Source organism: Hordeum vulgare, chromosome 4H, assembly GCF_904849725.1.
Source record: "Hordeum vulgare subsp. vulgare chromosome 4H, MorexV3_pseudomolecules_assembly, whole genome shotgun sequence".
Taxonomy (NCBI): Eukaryota; Viridiplantae; Streptophyta; class Magnoliopsida; order Poales; family Poaceae; genus Hordeum; species Hordeum vulgare.
Genome location: NC_058521.1, coordinates 235,826,691 through 235,840,321, shown reverse-complemented (window position 1 = coordinate 235,840,321; position 13,631 = coordinate 235,826,691). Strand labels below are relative to the sequence as shown.

The 13,631-nt window shown below is 46.4% G+C and overlaps 1 protein-coding gene across 3 annotated transcripts in view; it reads right to left on the bottom strand.

The window, feature by feature from the left end:
• Positions 1 to 2,710: 2,710 nt before the first annotated feature.
• LOC123448441 (protein ABERRANT POLLEN TRANSMISSION 1-like) overlaps positions 2,711 to 13,631 on the bottom strand; it is a 35,292-nt gene continuing 24,371 nt past the window's right edge. For 2 of the 3 annotated variants that reach the window (XM_045125335.1, XM_045125336.1), the window contains 7 exons: positions 6,733 to 6,872; positions 5,408 to 5,480; positions 5,078 to 5,179; positions 4,777 to 4,983; positions 4,463 to 4,630; positions 3,911 to 4,295; positions 2,711 to 3,126 (listed from right to left, as the gene is read on the bottom strand). In XM_045125335.1, coding sequence (XP_044981270.1) covers positions 2,984 to 3,126; positions 3,911 to 4,295; positions 4,463 to 4,630; positions 4,777 to 4,983; positions 5,078 to 5,179; positions 5,408 to 5,480; positions 6,733 to 6,872 — 1,218 coding nt within the window. In that variant the 3' untranslated portion in view covers positions 2,711 to 2,983. Of the gene's footprint in view, positions 3,127 to 3,910; positions 4,296 to 4,462; positions 4,631 to 4,776; positions 4,984 to 5,077; positions 5,180 to 5,407; positions 5,481 to 6,732; positions 6,873 to 13,631 lie in introns of those variants that run through there. The other variant, XR_006631770.1, reaches the window with a different exon arrangement.

The window sequence follows — 13,631 nt, the reverse complement described above, 5'->3', positions numbered from 1 at the left end:
GGCCGCCCTCCTTATGCTTAGAAGGGCTGGTTCCGCGTTCTCTTCTCTTCAACCTCATGATTCGCTTGTTAATGTTCTCACTGCCGATGGCACACCCCTTCCTATTGCTAGTCGTGACACCCTTTCTACTCCGTCTTTTTCTGTTCCTAGTATTTCTCATGTTCCCCGTCTTGCCATGAACCTCTTCTCCGCTGCCCAACTTACTGATTCTGGTTGTTGTGTAATTCTTGATACCGAATCTTGGTCTATTTAGGATCTTCGCACCAAGGCTGTGGTTGGTGTTGGCCCTCGACGTTGTGAGTTGGAGGGTCTTTGGGAGGTTGACTGGCTTCATGTTCCTTCCGCTGCCACCACTTCTGCGAGCTCTCGTGTACTTGTTGCCTCCTCTTCTGTGACATTCCGGCAGTGGCATCATCGACTAGGTCACCTATGTGGTTCCCGCTTGTTGTTGGTGCGTCAGGGTGTCTTAGGGTCTGTACCCGGAGATGTATCTTTATATTGTAATCGTTGTAGACTTGGCAAACAGACTCAGTTACCTTATCCTACTAGTGAGTCAGTATCTCATCGTCCTTTTGACTTAGTTCATTATGATGTGTGGGGTCCTGCTCCCTTTGATTCGAAAGGTGGCCATCACTACTATGTTCTGTTTATTGACGATTTCTCTCGCTACAGTTGGCTATATTTTATGAATTCTCATAGTGAGGTTCTCTCTATATACAAACAATTTGCTGCCATGGTTCACACCCGGTATCTCCTCCTCATCCATCCTTCTCCCCACCCTTAGCATCCGTCTCTCCTTTTCCTCTTCACTACATTCGCCGCCCTCGTGATGAAGATGACCCTACTAACGCGCCCTCCACTTCCAGCGCGCCTCCCTGCACGCCTCCCTCGGCTCATAACCTTCATGCTCGGCCTTGCCCTTCACCTAATCTCTATTCTCCTGGCCGTTATAGTCTCTCTGGCTGAGCCCACTTCTTATCGGGCTGCCATGACTCAGCGTGAATGGCAGCTTGCGATGGCCGAGGAGCTTGCTGCCCTTGAGCGCAATGGCACCTGGGATCTGGTTTCCCTCCCTTCCGGTGTTCGTCCCATCACCTGCAAGTGGGTCTATTAGATTAAGACTCGCTCTGATGGTTCTTTTGAGCGCTACAAAGCTCGTCTTGTGGCTCATGGTTTTCAGCGGGAGCCAGGATGCATGACGAGACATTTGCTCATGTAGCCCACATGACCATTGTCCACACTCTCCTTGTTGTGGCTTCTGTTCGTCATTGGTTTGTGTCTCAACTTGACATCCAGAACACTTTTCTCAATGGTGAGTTGCGCGAGTAGGTGTATATGCACCCACCATCAGGGTACCATGCTCCTGATGGTATGGTCGGTCGACTTCGACGCTCCCTCTATGGTCTAAAACAAGCCCCTAGTGCCTAGTTTGAGTGTTTCGCCTCTGTGGTGACTACCGCGGGCTTCTCTACTAGTGATCATGACCCCACGCTGTTTGTTCACACGTCCCCTCGCGGTCGGACTCTTCTCCTTCACTATGTTGATGACATGATCATCACTGGTGATGACTCCGACTACATTGCCTTTGTTAAGGCCCGCCTTCGCGACCAGTTCCTCGTGTCTGATCTTGGTCCCCTTTGCTATTTTCTTGGGATTGAGATTTCTTCGACCCGTGATGGCTTCTTTATCTCTCAGGAAAAATATATTTAGGATCTTCTTACTCGCTCCGTTCTCGGTGATGAGTGCACTGTTGTGACTCCTATGGAGCTCAACTATCAGCTTCGTGCTTCTAACGATGATCCTCTTCCTAATCCCACTCGCTATCACCACCTCGTTGGGAGCCTTGTCTATCTTGTTGTTACGCGTCCTGACATCTTCTATCATGTCCACATTCTCAGTCAGTTTGTTGCAGCCTCCACCTCTGTCCACTATAGTCACCTCCTTCGTATTCTATGATATTTTGTGGCATGATCTCTCATCGCCTTTTCTTTCCCCGCTCTAGCTCACTCGAGCTCCAGACCTACTCTGATGCTACGTGGGCTAGTGATCCCTTTGATCGCCGCTCTACTGTGTTTTTCTTAGTGGCTCTCTTATTGCCTGGAAGACCAAGAAACATACTGCAGTTTCTCGCTCGAGTACCGAAGTTGAGTTGGGTGTGATGGCTATGCTGACAGCTGAAGTGATCTGGTTACGATGGTTACTTAAGGACTTCGGTGTGTCTGCTACTACATCGACTCCCTTATTGTCAGACAACACAAGGGCTCTCAGTATCGCGCGTGACCCGATGAAGCATGAGCTCACCAAACACATTGGTGTGGATGCCCACTTTGAGTGTGTTGCTACACAGGATCAGACTCTCTCTCTTCACTATGTACCCTGTAAGATACAATTGGCAGACTTCTTCATGAAGGCACAGACTCGAACGCAGCATGGGTTCTTTCTCTCCAAACTCAGCATTTGTTAACCCACCATGAGTTTTGGGGAGGGGGGGTGTTAGATGTGTATAGCCTCTTTACTGTATATATCCTCATTGTATAAAGGATTTCTTGCCTTTTACCATATGTATATGTACTGGCTCTTGACCCGGAAGTGTTAATTGACCATTCCTAACAGTTGCTATGTTACTGCACATTTGTTCTCCTGTTATACTGCATTATATTGCATTGCAAATTATAAAAAATAAAATAAGGAGCAAATTCCGGCTCCGCCATGAAAGGAAGGAGACTTGAAATACATTAACACTACGGAGACTTGAAATACATTAACACTACTGATTGCAGGAGATTCAAACATAGCTCACAAACAGACACAGCTTATTTCGACTCTACGTCTTATTTCTAGAAGCTCGGGAAAATAATGTTTCATATGCGTCAACAAAATTTCTCCTGCGTTAAAGCATCGCTTCAGAAGCAGCTGTTTTAATCCACAAACAAGAAGCATCCATCCAGCTTTTACTGGACCAAAGAATCGTCCACGCTTACGCCTATGCTGCCTGATCTTTCGGGCTCATTTCCACCTGCGATGGCTCATCGTTGTCAGAAGAGGATGAAGAGGAGGAGGACGAGTCTGTACGGTGCCCAGGAGGGCCGCGTGGTGGCAACTCTGACCCTTGTTCTTGCTGACTACCTGGACAAGAAAACACACAAATCAGAACCCCGCACAAGTAATCAACATTTTCTGGACACACACACTAGTCTCCAATTTGTTCACCCATGTTCCTCACAAAGTCTTAACAATCTATAAATTGTTTCAATAATAATGATAATAATAAGGTGCATGATGGTACCATTTGGCTATGGGGCCAATACAGTTTCTAAGTGCTTGCTTGTAGCATAAAATACAGCTATTTACTTAACCCTGTATACTAGTGAATGCAAGAAATATTGTTTCTGTTAAGCTTCATGCACTAGCCAACGCAACCAAAAGTCTGAACTGATAAAAAAGGTCCACATATACTGTAACACCCCCTCTCACGTGTGACAGGGAAGACAAATCAACACGTGCAACCGGAAGAGGACGGCGGCACGTGAAACTCACGTATGACTCAAGAGGTCTCTACGTGGACACAAAGGAGGGCTATCAACAATTTTTAATAAATTGCGGAAGCCAAGACTTGAACTCAACACCTTAACTCTAATACCATGTTAAGCTTCATGCATTAGCCAACGCAACCAAAAGTCCGAACTGATGGAAAGGGCTAGTGCAATCCACGTATACTGTAACAGTTTCAACTATACAAGCTAGAGCAGTCACATGATTAGGCAGACCAATGGGATATTCTCTTTATTTATTTTCAAACAAGGAAACTATTTCAGTGATTAAAATGTCTGACCAGTGCGATTTCTTCCTTTATTTTTACTTCAATTAGTGCTGACAAATAGAATCACTGAAGCGATTATTCATATCTCACCTGCATTTTGGGGAACTTTAGACTTTGACTTTTTTGTGTGCCCCCTTATAAGCTTCTTTGTTTTTGTTATAGTCAACTGCCGAGCAAATGGAGCGAACTCGATATCATTCTCACTCCGTTCACCCTGAAAATCCTGATCACCGTCTGCTTTCATAGTCTTCAAGACAAAATGCATTGCTTTCTTTCGTTGTGAACTGAACAATCCCTTCACAGAGGTGGCAAATCCATCACCAGCGCCATCACTTGGTTTTCTAAGGAAAGCTGGTAGTTGATCAGAGTTTCCATTTTCATCACCATCGCTGTCACTCAAATTAAAATCACTGGCCACAATTAACCCTGCAGTTGGCTCTTTTTGGCTAGTGGATTTAGCTTTAAACTTTTTACCCTGTAAAAAGGAGGCGACGTCCATGTCAAAGGATTACCTTGACAAACTTCTAAGTGACAACTTTAAAGATCCATACAAGGCAACACGTGTGCTATTTAACTACTTAGCATTCAAAACGGAATGCCATTCAACCTCAAAAGTTAGAAAGCAAAATGAAGAAAAAGCACCTGCATGCCAGTTACTGACTTCAGTACTCCCCATACAATATGTTTCTTTACTCGTGAAAACAGTCTTGCCCATGTCCCAGTAAAATCTTCACGATGAAAGGTATCCATGAGTAGCCTTACATCACTAACAGCAAATGGCAATCCCTCATACGTGAGAAGCAATTCGACCTACCATATGATCAAAAGTTTACATTATATGGACTAAAATAGCGAGCATGTATTAAAGAAAATGACAATTGTTTCAGCAGATTGTGTACTATGGTTAGTAGGTTGCATAAATAGAACATCATTTTATGAAGTATATACCAACCAACCTGACTTATCTTTATATTGCGGAAGTCCATCATCTTCTGAGGTCTAGATTGCTTCACCTCATTAGGTTCATTAGCTACAGATTCAGCCACATTTTCCTCCCATGTTCTGTCAAATGATGACTGGTTACTGGGACTGTTTGTATCTGCAACCGAATTGCCTTTCTTAACTCGCCGTGTCCCCGCTGTAGTAGAGACTTTGAAAAGTTCCTATATAAGGAAAAGGAAAAACACAAAATGAGCAACAAAGGAGAAAGCATAATTACTAAATCACAGCACAAATACCATGACATGATATTTTAACCTGCCGCTTTTGTGGCTGCTGCTCATCACCAGGGAAGAAATATCCCCACATCATTCTGTACATTGATTCTGTTAAATAAATTTTCAGCGGATAGATGTCCACCTACATTAACAAGGTAGAAAGGAGACACTGTCATTCACCAAACTGTTTCTTTTGAGCAAAATTATTCACTATGCATGTATATACACAGCCGAAAACAACCTGACAATAATACTGTTTAATGTGCCTGATCTCTTGTTCATGTAACTACTGAGGTGGGCAAAGCCAGCAATCAAAAGAAAAATTGTCACTAAACTTCAGTTCATCAAATTTAAAATCCGCTGAACCTACCAACAAACTCTCAATTACTGAGTTCCCATCAGTCGGAGCTCCTTGCCTAGCATTAACACGAAGCATTGCATTCCTGCATTGAAATTAGTGTTCATGGTTGCTCAGAATGGATAATAGATTTCTTCCAAGCTAAAATGAATCAAATACAAATGAATCAGGTTTAATAACAGGAAATGAAGAACAAACTGTAAGAACAAAAGTTCAGATTCAAATATCACACTAGGCATCCATGCCTTTAGCTTAGTTAACTCCTTTGTCTTAATGGAGCCACAGTTAATCTTGGATGTACTTCTGCTGAACTCAATTCACACAGAAATGAATAGAGTTGGAACCCATAGTCCATGAACTCTACATGTGTCACTTATTAGTAATGCACGATGCAGATGCTTGGAGACATGCTTACCAAAAATAAAATGGTTTTTTCTTTCCCCAGCGAAGGCAGGGTGCTAGATTTTTAGTGCCGGTGCTTGATTAGACACTACTAGTGTTAAGGTGCTTATGCTTGATCACCATCTAACCATCTATAAAGAGGTGCTTGCATTGAAGGAGATAACTCTCAGACCGGTTCTTGCTGATGCGGCTATGCTTCTCTTCAGGGGCGGAGCCAGGCCGGTAGCAAGCCCCGGGCTGCCTTCAAAAATTGGCTGGATTTGGGCCTCATATCCTTGATAATTGCTACAATGAACAAGTAAGTTGGGCCTCACGACCCGGGCCCAGGCCCTGGGGGCCTGGGTCCTGTCTCCGCCCCTGCTTCTCTTTAAGTGCCCATTCAGAAGTTTCTTGCATTGTGCCTTAGTGTTAGATACATCCGTATCTAGACAAATCTAAGACAAGTAATATGGATCAAAGGGAGTAGTACTTCAAAGTTACACTGAGATATAGTGTAGCTATTCCAGCAAGTAAATTATACTACAACCATCTAAGCACCAACAAAGAGGTGCTTGCATTGGCGGAGATAACATCAGACGGATGCTTGGTTATGTAGCTGTTTTCTCTCACTCTCTTTAAGTGCCCATGCAGGAACTTCTTGCACTGCACCTTTGTGATGCCCTTACATATTTCACTGTTAGCAGTGCAAAGTTTCTTTGATATATATTTGTGTGTGACAAAGTTTCACATAGGCCCTATTCCCATTGTTGGAAAATGCAGATCCCAGACTAAAAGTAGTATCTTACAAAATGAAAGAGTCTGCAATTAAGTTGGCAAAATGAGAGGCTAAGAGTCCACACATGCCTAAAAGAAATATCACGTCATTTCATTCTTGTAAAAGAGATAATGTAGTTACTATCGATTAATACTGCAAGGGGAGAAGAAGCCATCCTTACTTGCCCCATTCAAACGGTGGATTCCAGGGTGCAACAACAGTATCAGATTTTGCATTAGCAAGACCATTTCTGAGAACAAACAACTTGGTTGTCAACTGAGCAATGCCAATGTCTTTGTAGTCCCGGTCAAAATCATAAATCTACAGATATATACAGAAAAGGTGAGAAAAAGATCTAAATAGGCATGCACATTCTGTTATTCTGAGAAGAAACTAAAGATAATGTTGTATGTGAGCCCATGTTAGTCTGGCCCATAAGGCCCAGGCCAGTTCCAGTGACCTAGAAGAGGAGCCAGACTCCACTAAAAAAGAGAGGAGCCAGATCATGTCCTGTCAGATGAGCCGTTCCACACTAGAGAAGCACGAGGTGCGCTCCCCTCCCTCCCTCTCCCTCTCTCTCCCTCTCTCTCAACATGGTATCAGACCCAGGTTTTTTTTTCCTCAAGCGAGATTTTCGGAAACCGGTTCTCCCACCACCTGCCGAGAAAGCTTCATAATGCCTGAAAAATTTAATTTTTTTGAGTTTAAACACCAAGCTAATGTCAAATAAAGCTTGTGTGCCTGCATTAGCAGAACCCATGACTTAGAGCATCTCCAGCCCCCAACCCCCAACAGAACCCCCTCCCCCCGACCCTTTTTTATCGCCGGCGCCAAAAAAAAAAGCCCATTCGTGCCCCCAGGAGCCCAAATTTCGCCGGTTAGGGCCAAAATTGGCGCCGGCGGACCCAGCGCACTGGGGGTGCCGGGAGAAAGGAATTCGGCGCAAAAACAAACCGCACCAAATTCTTCCCATGTGGACCCGCCGAGTCAGCAACTGTGCGTCACCGAGAGGCTTCGTCGTTCTCATCGCCTAGGCTCCTGTGCCGGTCGGGTTTCCGAGGCCTGGCGGGGCAGTAATGGTGAGACGCCGCACGTCCCGCCCTTCTCCCCGCTATAAAAGCCGTGCCTCGCCGCCGCTCGCCGCACACTCGCCATCCTGTGTGGGCCCGCCGAGAGGCTTCGCCGTTCTCATCGCCTCGGCTCCCGTGCCGGTCGGGTTTCCAAGGCCTGGCGGGGCAGTAATGGCGAGACGTCGCACGTCCCGCCCTTTCCCGCCACACATACACACCACTCCCATCCTTCTCCCGCTATAAAAGCCGTGCCTCGCCGCCGCTCGCCGCACACTCGCCATCCATCCCCATCTCCCCATCTCTCTCGCCTCCACCGCCCGAAAGCTCCCCCCGAGGCCATGGCGGAAAGGCCTCCAACCCTGCTCAAATTGCTCCAAACTAAGCACCCTTAACTTTGAGGTTCCTTTCGCATGCCCCTCTCCCCCCCCCCCCCCAAAAAAAAAAGAAGGTGCACCTTGTTGATATGAGTAGTCTTTCGTTCCTATTAAGTCGGGATGTCACAGTATGTGAATGAGCTGCTACATTTTTGGGCAGATTTGGATCAGTGTGATCCCCTTGAGCTTCCACATGCACAGTCCATGGAGATTGCCCTCCAGGAATTGGATTGAGCGCAGGCGTGTGATGCAATTTCTCAAAGGTCTAGATCAAGGTTTTGACAACAACATGTTATGATGCTACATGCCGACACTTTTGTCCCTTGATGAGGCCATTGTTGCGATGTCCCAAGAAGAGGTACGCCTGTAGTCGAGAAGAGGAGATGGAAATGAATCTGCTTACAGGGTGGCTGACCAGCGAGGTTTTGGGGAGTGTCATAATTGTGGTCAAACAGAGCATATGAGCCGTTTCTACACTGGACCCAGAAGAGGCAGGGGCCTAGGGTACAGTGGCAGTAGCAGACTAGGTGGTCAGAATGGGAGTCATGGTCGCAATGGGAGTGGCGGTTCTTGGAATGCTCCCAAGGCAAATGTGGCTGCTTCAGTTGAAGGGATGCGCCCTGGTCACCCAAAACTTGAAAACTTAAGTCTGATACAAATGGCTCTCTCTCCCTCCCCCTCCTCCTCCCACCTCCCTCTCCACAGCCTCTCCACTCCATCCAACCATGAAGATTTCTCCTGTTAATCAAGATGGAAGGGCTCCTACACTGGGATTTCTCACCAGGTCTAGCCCTGGCCAAACAGGTGAGGCACAAGTTTGGCACCACGGTGCATTTCTCTTCTCCCCGGTTGGGCAAAGTTTTCTTCTTGGTGGTTTCTTTCTCTTCGGCCTCCTTCCCTTTGAATGAAGACTCAGTGGGCATTGCTCTCCAATGCTGTTTGGGTGGTTTAAGTTCGGGCTTCTCTGTCTGAAAAATCTCGGCAAGAACTTTTCGGTTTAGTGTTGCCAACAACAAAGTGGGTCATTTCATCTATGGACTCAAAGACAGAGTTTGGCCAGATTTTGTTTGTCATTTCCATCTCTTCAAGGGACGTTATGCTCAGGCTATCCATCATGATTATCATTGGCATGCCGATGAGGAATTGGTTGACATTTCATCTAGGAGGTCTATGGCGATCAAAGCTAATCTAAGTTTTCTTAGGAAAGAGACTGTCAACCATACACCAGCTTTGAGTCACTCCTCGGTTTTGGTTCAACTTGATCATATCAACTTTTGCAATCGTACTGGAGGCGAAGCTTCTTCATCACAAGCGGTAGCTCGTGCCCACAGTCCAAGCAACGTGACACATGCAAATTTGAATTCCACAACGCCATCATCGGAGAAGAGCCCGCATGTGCGTTTAATGGAGAGTTATGTTGCCCTAGCAGATTTGGAGGACTTGGGATTAGCCTCTGATTCTGATTTCCTCCCTTTGGGCAGTTTACGATTTCGGATTAATATTCCTTACCCGACAACACCGCAGTGTTTCTTAAAGTCAGCTTTTAAATATGCGCCACAATCCTCGGAGTGGCCACCGGTTTTAGAGGCTCGTCACAAAGCGGACTTAGCGCAAGCCCAATACTCTACAGAGGAAATAGCGGGATTAGCCATTAATTGGCCGATTTTATGCTCCAGATGCCTTCGATGGGGCCATCATAAGCGGGACTGTTTCTCACGATTGATTTGCGTTAACTGCTCAGCCCCTGATCATAAGGTAATTGCTTGCCCGGCGCTTATTAAGCATCGTTTGTCGTCTGACAATACTACTACTCGGGACATTAATACCAGAGATTGCAATCAATCCCAAGTTGCCGTTTCCCGCTCTGTTCCCTATCAGGGCAAACGAAGCCGAGCTACTAGGTGCGACTGGTGTGGGGCCTATGGACACGCGGTGCAATCCTGTCTCAAGAGAGAAAAATCTTCTAAATGGATTTGGGTGCCTAAAATTTCCATCTCTACCCCTCACGCTTCGAATTCTGCGCCTTCCCCAACAGAGCTCATCACCCTCCTGTCCCCTTCGATACCACGGCCGTCGCACCCTCCCTTGTCTTCTCCCACATCGCCATCACCTCTGCTACCAACCACCTCCATTGCCATGGCCAACTACCCACTGAACCCAGTGCCGTTCCTCCCGCCGGGCTTCGCCGTGGAACCTGGTCCGGCTGACAGAATCGTAAGAAGTGGCATGGTGGTAGGGCCGATCCCACCCCTCAACCACGATTTCCTGGCGATTGCGGAGGCAAGCCACTATGTTCCTCTTCATCGTCGCGCAGCCATCCGTACTCAGATAGAAGGTTTGCTCCATGAAGCCCAACTATTCACCACTGAATCTTCTGATCATCCATTGGGTATTGGGATCTTTGGGTTTGCGGATTCGTTTTTGAGGGATACCGCCATTGCTTCTCCCATAGAACTTGAGGAAGAAGACCTCCTCCTCATCACCTTTGTACCACACAATGAAGCCTTGAATCGCCGCAGCACTACCTTTGGGCCTGAACACTGGATTATGTACTTTGGTTTCCCTTACGATTATCAAACAGAGTATTACATTCAGAAATCCCTAGGTGGTTTTGGCTCTCTCATTTCCTGGTATAACCCGAGGCAGGATAGAAGATTTGTACTGCTCAAGGTGAGAGTTCTCAATATGTGGTTAATCCCAAAAAGTTTTGTAGTGTGGCAGCTTGGAGGAGCTAGAGACTGCTGGACTGTCCAAGTTACTATACTGCGTAGCAATGACTGGAATGGCTTATTACCTGAAGTTCTTCCTGCAAGGGAGGAACCCCCTCCTCCTGATGGCAACCCACATCCCCAGTTTGGCCCTGATTTAACTGCTGAGCAACTATATCAGCAGCAAGTACATAACTGGCTTGTTCAGAATGCAGCTCAGCCTAATGTGGTTCCCCCTGCTAATGTAGCCCCAAACCAGCAAGATCAGAATGATGGATGGGGTGTGTGGCCGGCTCCACCTCCACAAGCACCACAATTACCCCCATACCTGTATAATTTTCAAGCTTGGCTTGCTGCTCAGGGGCTCCAAGTGCAAGATGGTTTGGTCCCTGAAGACAACATCTCAGACAGTGCCTCCCAAGCACGGAATGATGCTATCTCCTCTTCAAACAGCTCTGGTGGCACAACTATCTCTGCTGGATCCCTGCCCCCATTAGTAACGCACTCTCAATCAATACAGCAGCAACACTCTGAGGGCGTTTTGAGGATATCTCTTGAAGTTCATAATGAGGGCATCCGTTTTGGTTTATCTGAACATGGAGAATCAGTGCTCACCTTGCTGTTAACTGACCCAGCTCCAAGGCAACAGTTGAATGACTTCATCTTTAGGGCCATAAAACCTCTCCTAGCTTCTAGAGGACCTTGGAATAATGGATATGGATTTAAGCATGAATGTCTGAATGTGGAATTTGCAGTGGCTATGGGAGAGGAGGGTCTGATTTTTAGCAACACCTGCTCTACACTCCCCATGATCAGCTCATCATCTGCAGTTGTGATTGAAGTGATATCCCCTGAGCAACCACTGACACCAAGTCTAGAGCAGCCTGTCACACTGATGGAAACAGAGTGCAACATGGAACAGGAGCCACCAGTAAGCAGGATCTCCCAGAAGAACAAAGGGAAAATGAAGATCCAAGTGGACACTGCTAACCTTCGCCGCAGCCTGCGCTCAAACAAATATGATGGTTTTAAGATACCATCCTTGGCAGAGGGTAAGATCCATAAGTCCAAAGTTAAGCCCAGGCTGATCTCCAATATTGCAATACAAGATGCTGCCCGTGCCCTGAAGATCGAGGTGCCCCCTCCTACTGCCATCAACATTATGCAAGCTATTGGGACACAGCTCTGTGCAATACCTGAAGCAGAACTTGCAGATGAGGAGCTTCTTAGAGAAGAACCAGACTCTGGTGATGGCCAAGCTTAAGCTTGTGCTTGCGATAACGCTTTTATCATTATTATGGTGCTTTTGAATCGTTGGAATGTCTTATGTTGGAACATTCGTGGTCTTAATTCTCCCAAAGAACATCTAGCTCTATCGAATGCTATTCATGACAGTGGCTGCTCTATCATCTGTTTACAAGAAACCAAAATGCCGGTGTTTGATGATAATGCTTTGAGTTCCTTGTGTCCCAAACGTTTTGATAAATTTGCCTATATCCCCTCCAGAGGCGCTTCTGGTGGACTAGTCACGATTTGGAACAGCAATATGTTCATAGGCGATACGTTTGTTGAAGAAGATTTCGCTCTAGGTGTTCAATTTACATCTACGCAATCAACGCATAAATGGAAACTACTGAACATATATGGCCCCTGGCAAGGGGAACAACGCGTTCGCTTCACCACCTGGCTCTTTGATCTTAATATTGATGCTTCCGAAGACTGGCTAATTCTTGGGGGCTTCAACTACATTAGGGCCCCGGCAAACCGTAATCTACCCGGAGGTGATATCCAAGACATGTTCACGTTCAACGAATTCATCAGCGAACAAGCGTTAACAGAGATTCCAATCAAGGGTCGAGCTTATACCTGGTCAAATATGCAACAAAACCCCCTCCTCGAACAACTAGACTGGTTCTTTACCTCTCTGAATTGGACCACTTCCTTTCCCAAAACCTTGGTGCATCCATTGGCTCGCCCTGTCTCAGATCATGTACCCTGCTCAGTAGAGATTCAAACAAACATCCCACGAAACAAAACCTTCCGCTTTGAAACCTACTGGATTGCCCACCCAGGATTCATGGACACGGTGTTGCAAGCATGGAATAAACCCATCAAGCATGGTAGGGATAATAATGCGGCTGCGAGAGTCTGTCAGAAACTCAAAGCGGTGTGTTTTGCGCTTAAACGCTGGAGTAGCAGTATCTCCTGCCTCAAAGTAGCAACTGTCAACACCAACAAAGCCTTACTTGAGATAGATGCCATCGAAGACAAACGAATTCTCACAACACCCGAAAGAAACTTCAGGCGCATTCTCAAATCTCACCTTCTCAGACTGTTGCAGTATCAGAAAGACTACTGGCGAAAAAGATGCACGATCAGATGGATCAAGTTTGGGGATGAGAATACCAAGTTCTTCCAAACGGTGGCGACTGAACGATATAGGCGCAACTATGTGGCCACGCTCAAAACTACGGGGGGAGTCGTGGTTGAGACACATGCAGACAAGGAAGTTATCCTGCTCGACACCTACAGAACAAGGATGGGCACAGCAAGAACACCAGACATACGATTTGACTTAACGCAGCTAAGGCGACAAGGGGTCGACTTTGAAGCCCTTACTGTCCCTTTTGAAAAGAAGGAAATTGACGCGGTAGTAAAAGAGATGCCAGCCGACAAAGCACCAGGGCCGGATGGGTTTAACGGGGCCTTTCTAAAAGCTTGCTGGCCTATCATCAAAAAGGACTTTTATGATCTCTGTGATGAGTTCCATCAAGGTAGTCTAAACCTAGAATCCCTCAACTATGGACACATCACTCTGATCCCGAAAACGGCTTCGCCTGAGACAGTAAACGACTATCGTCCTATCACATTACTTAACTGCTGCCTCAAGTTGATCACCAAGATGCTGGCACAGCGACTTCAGAAAAT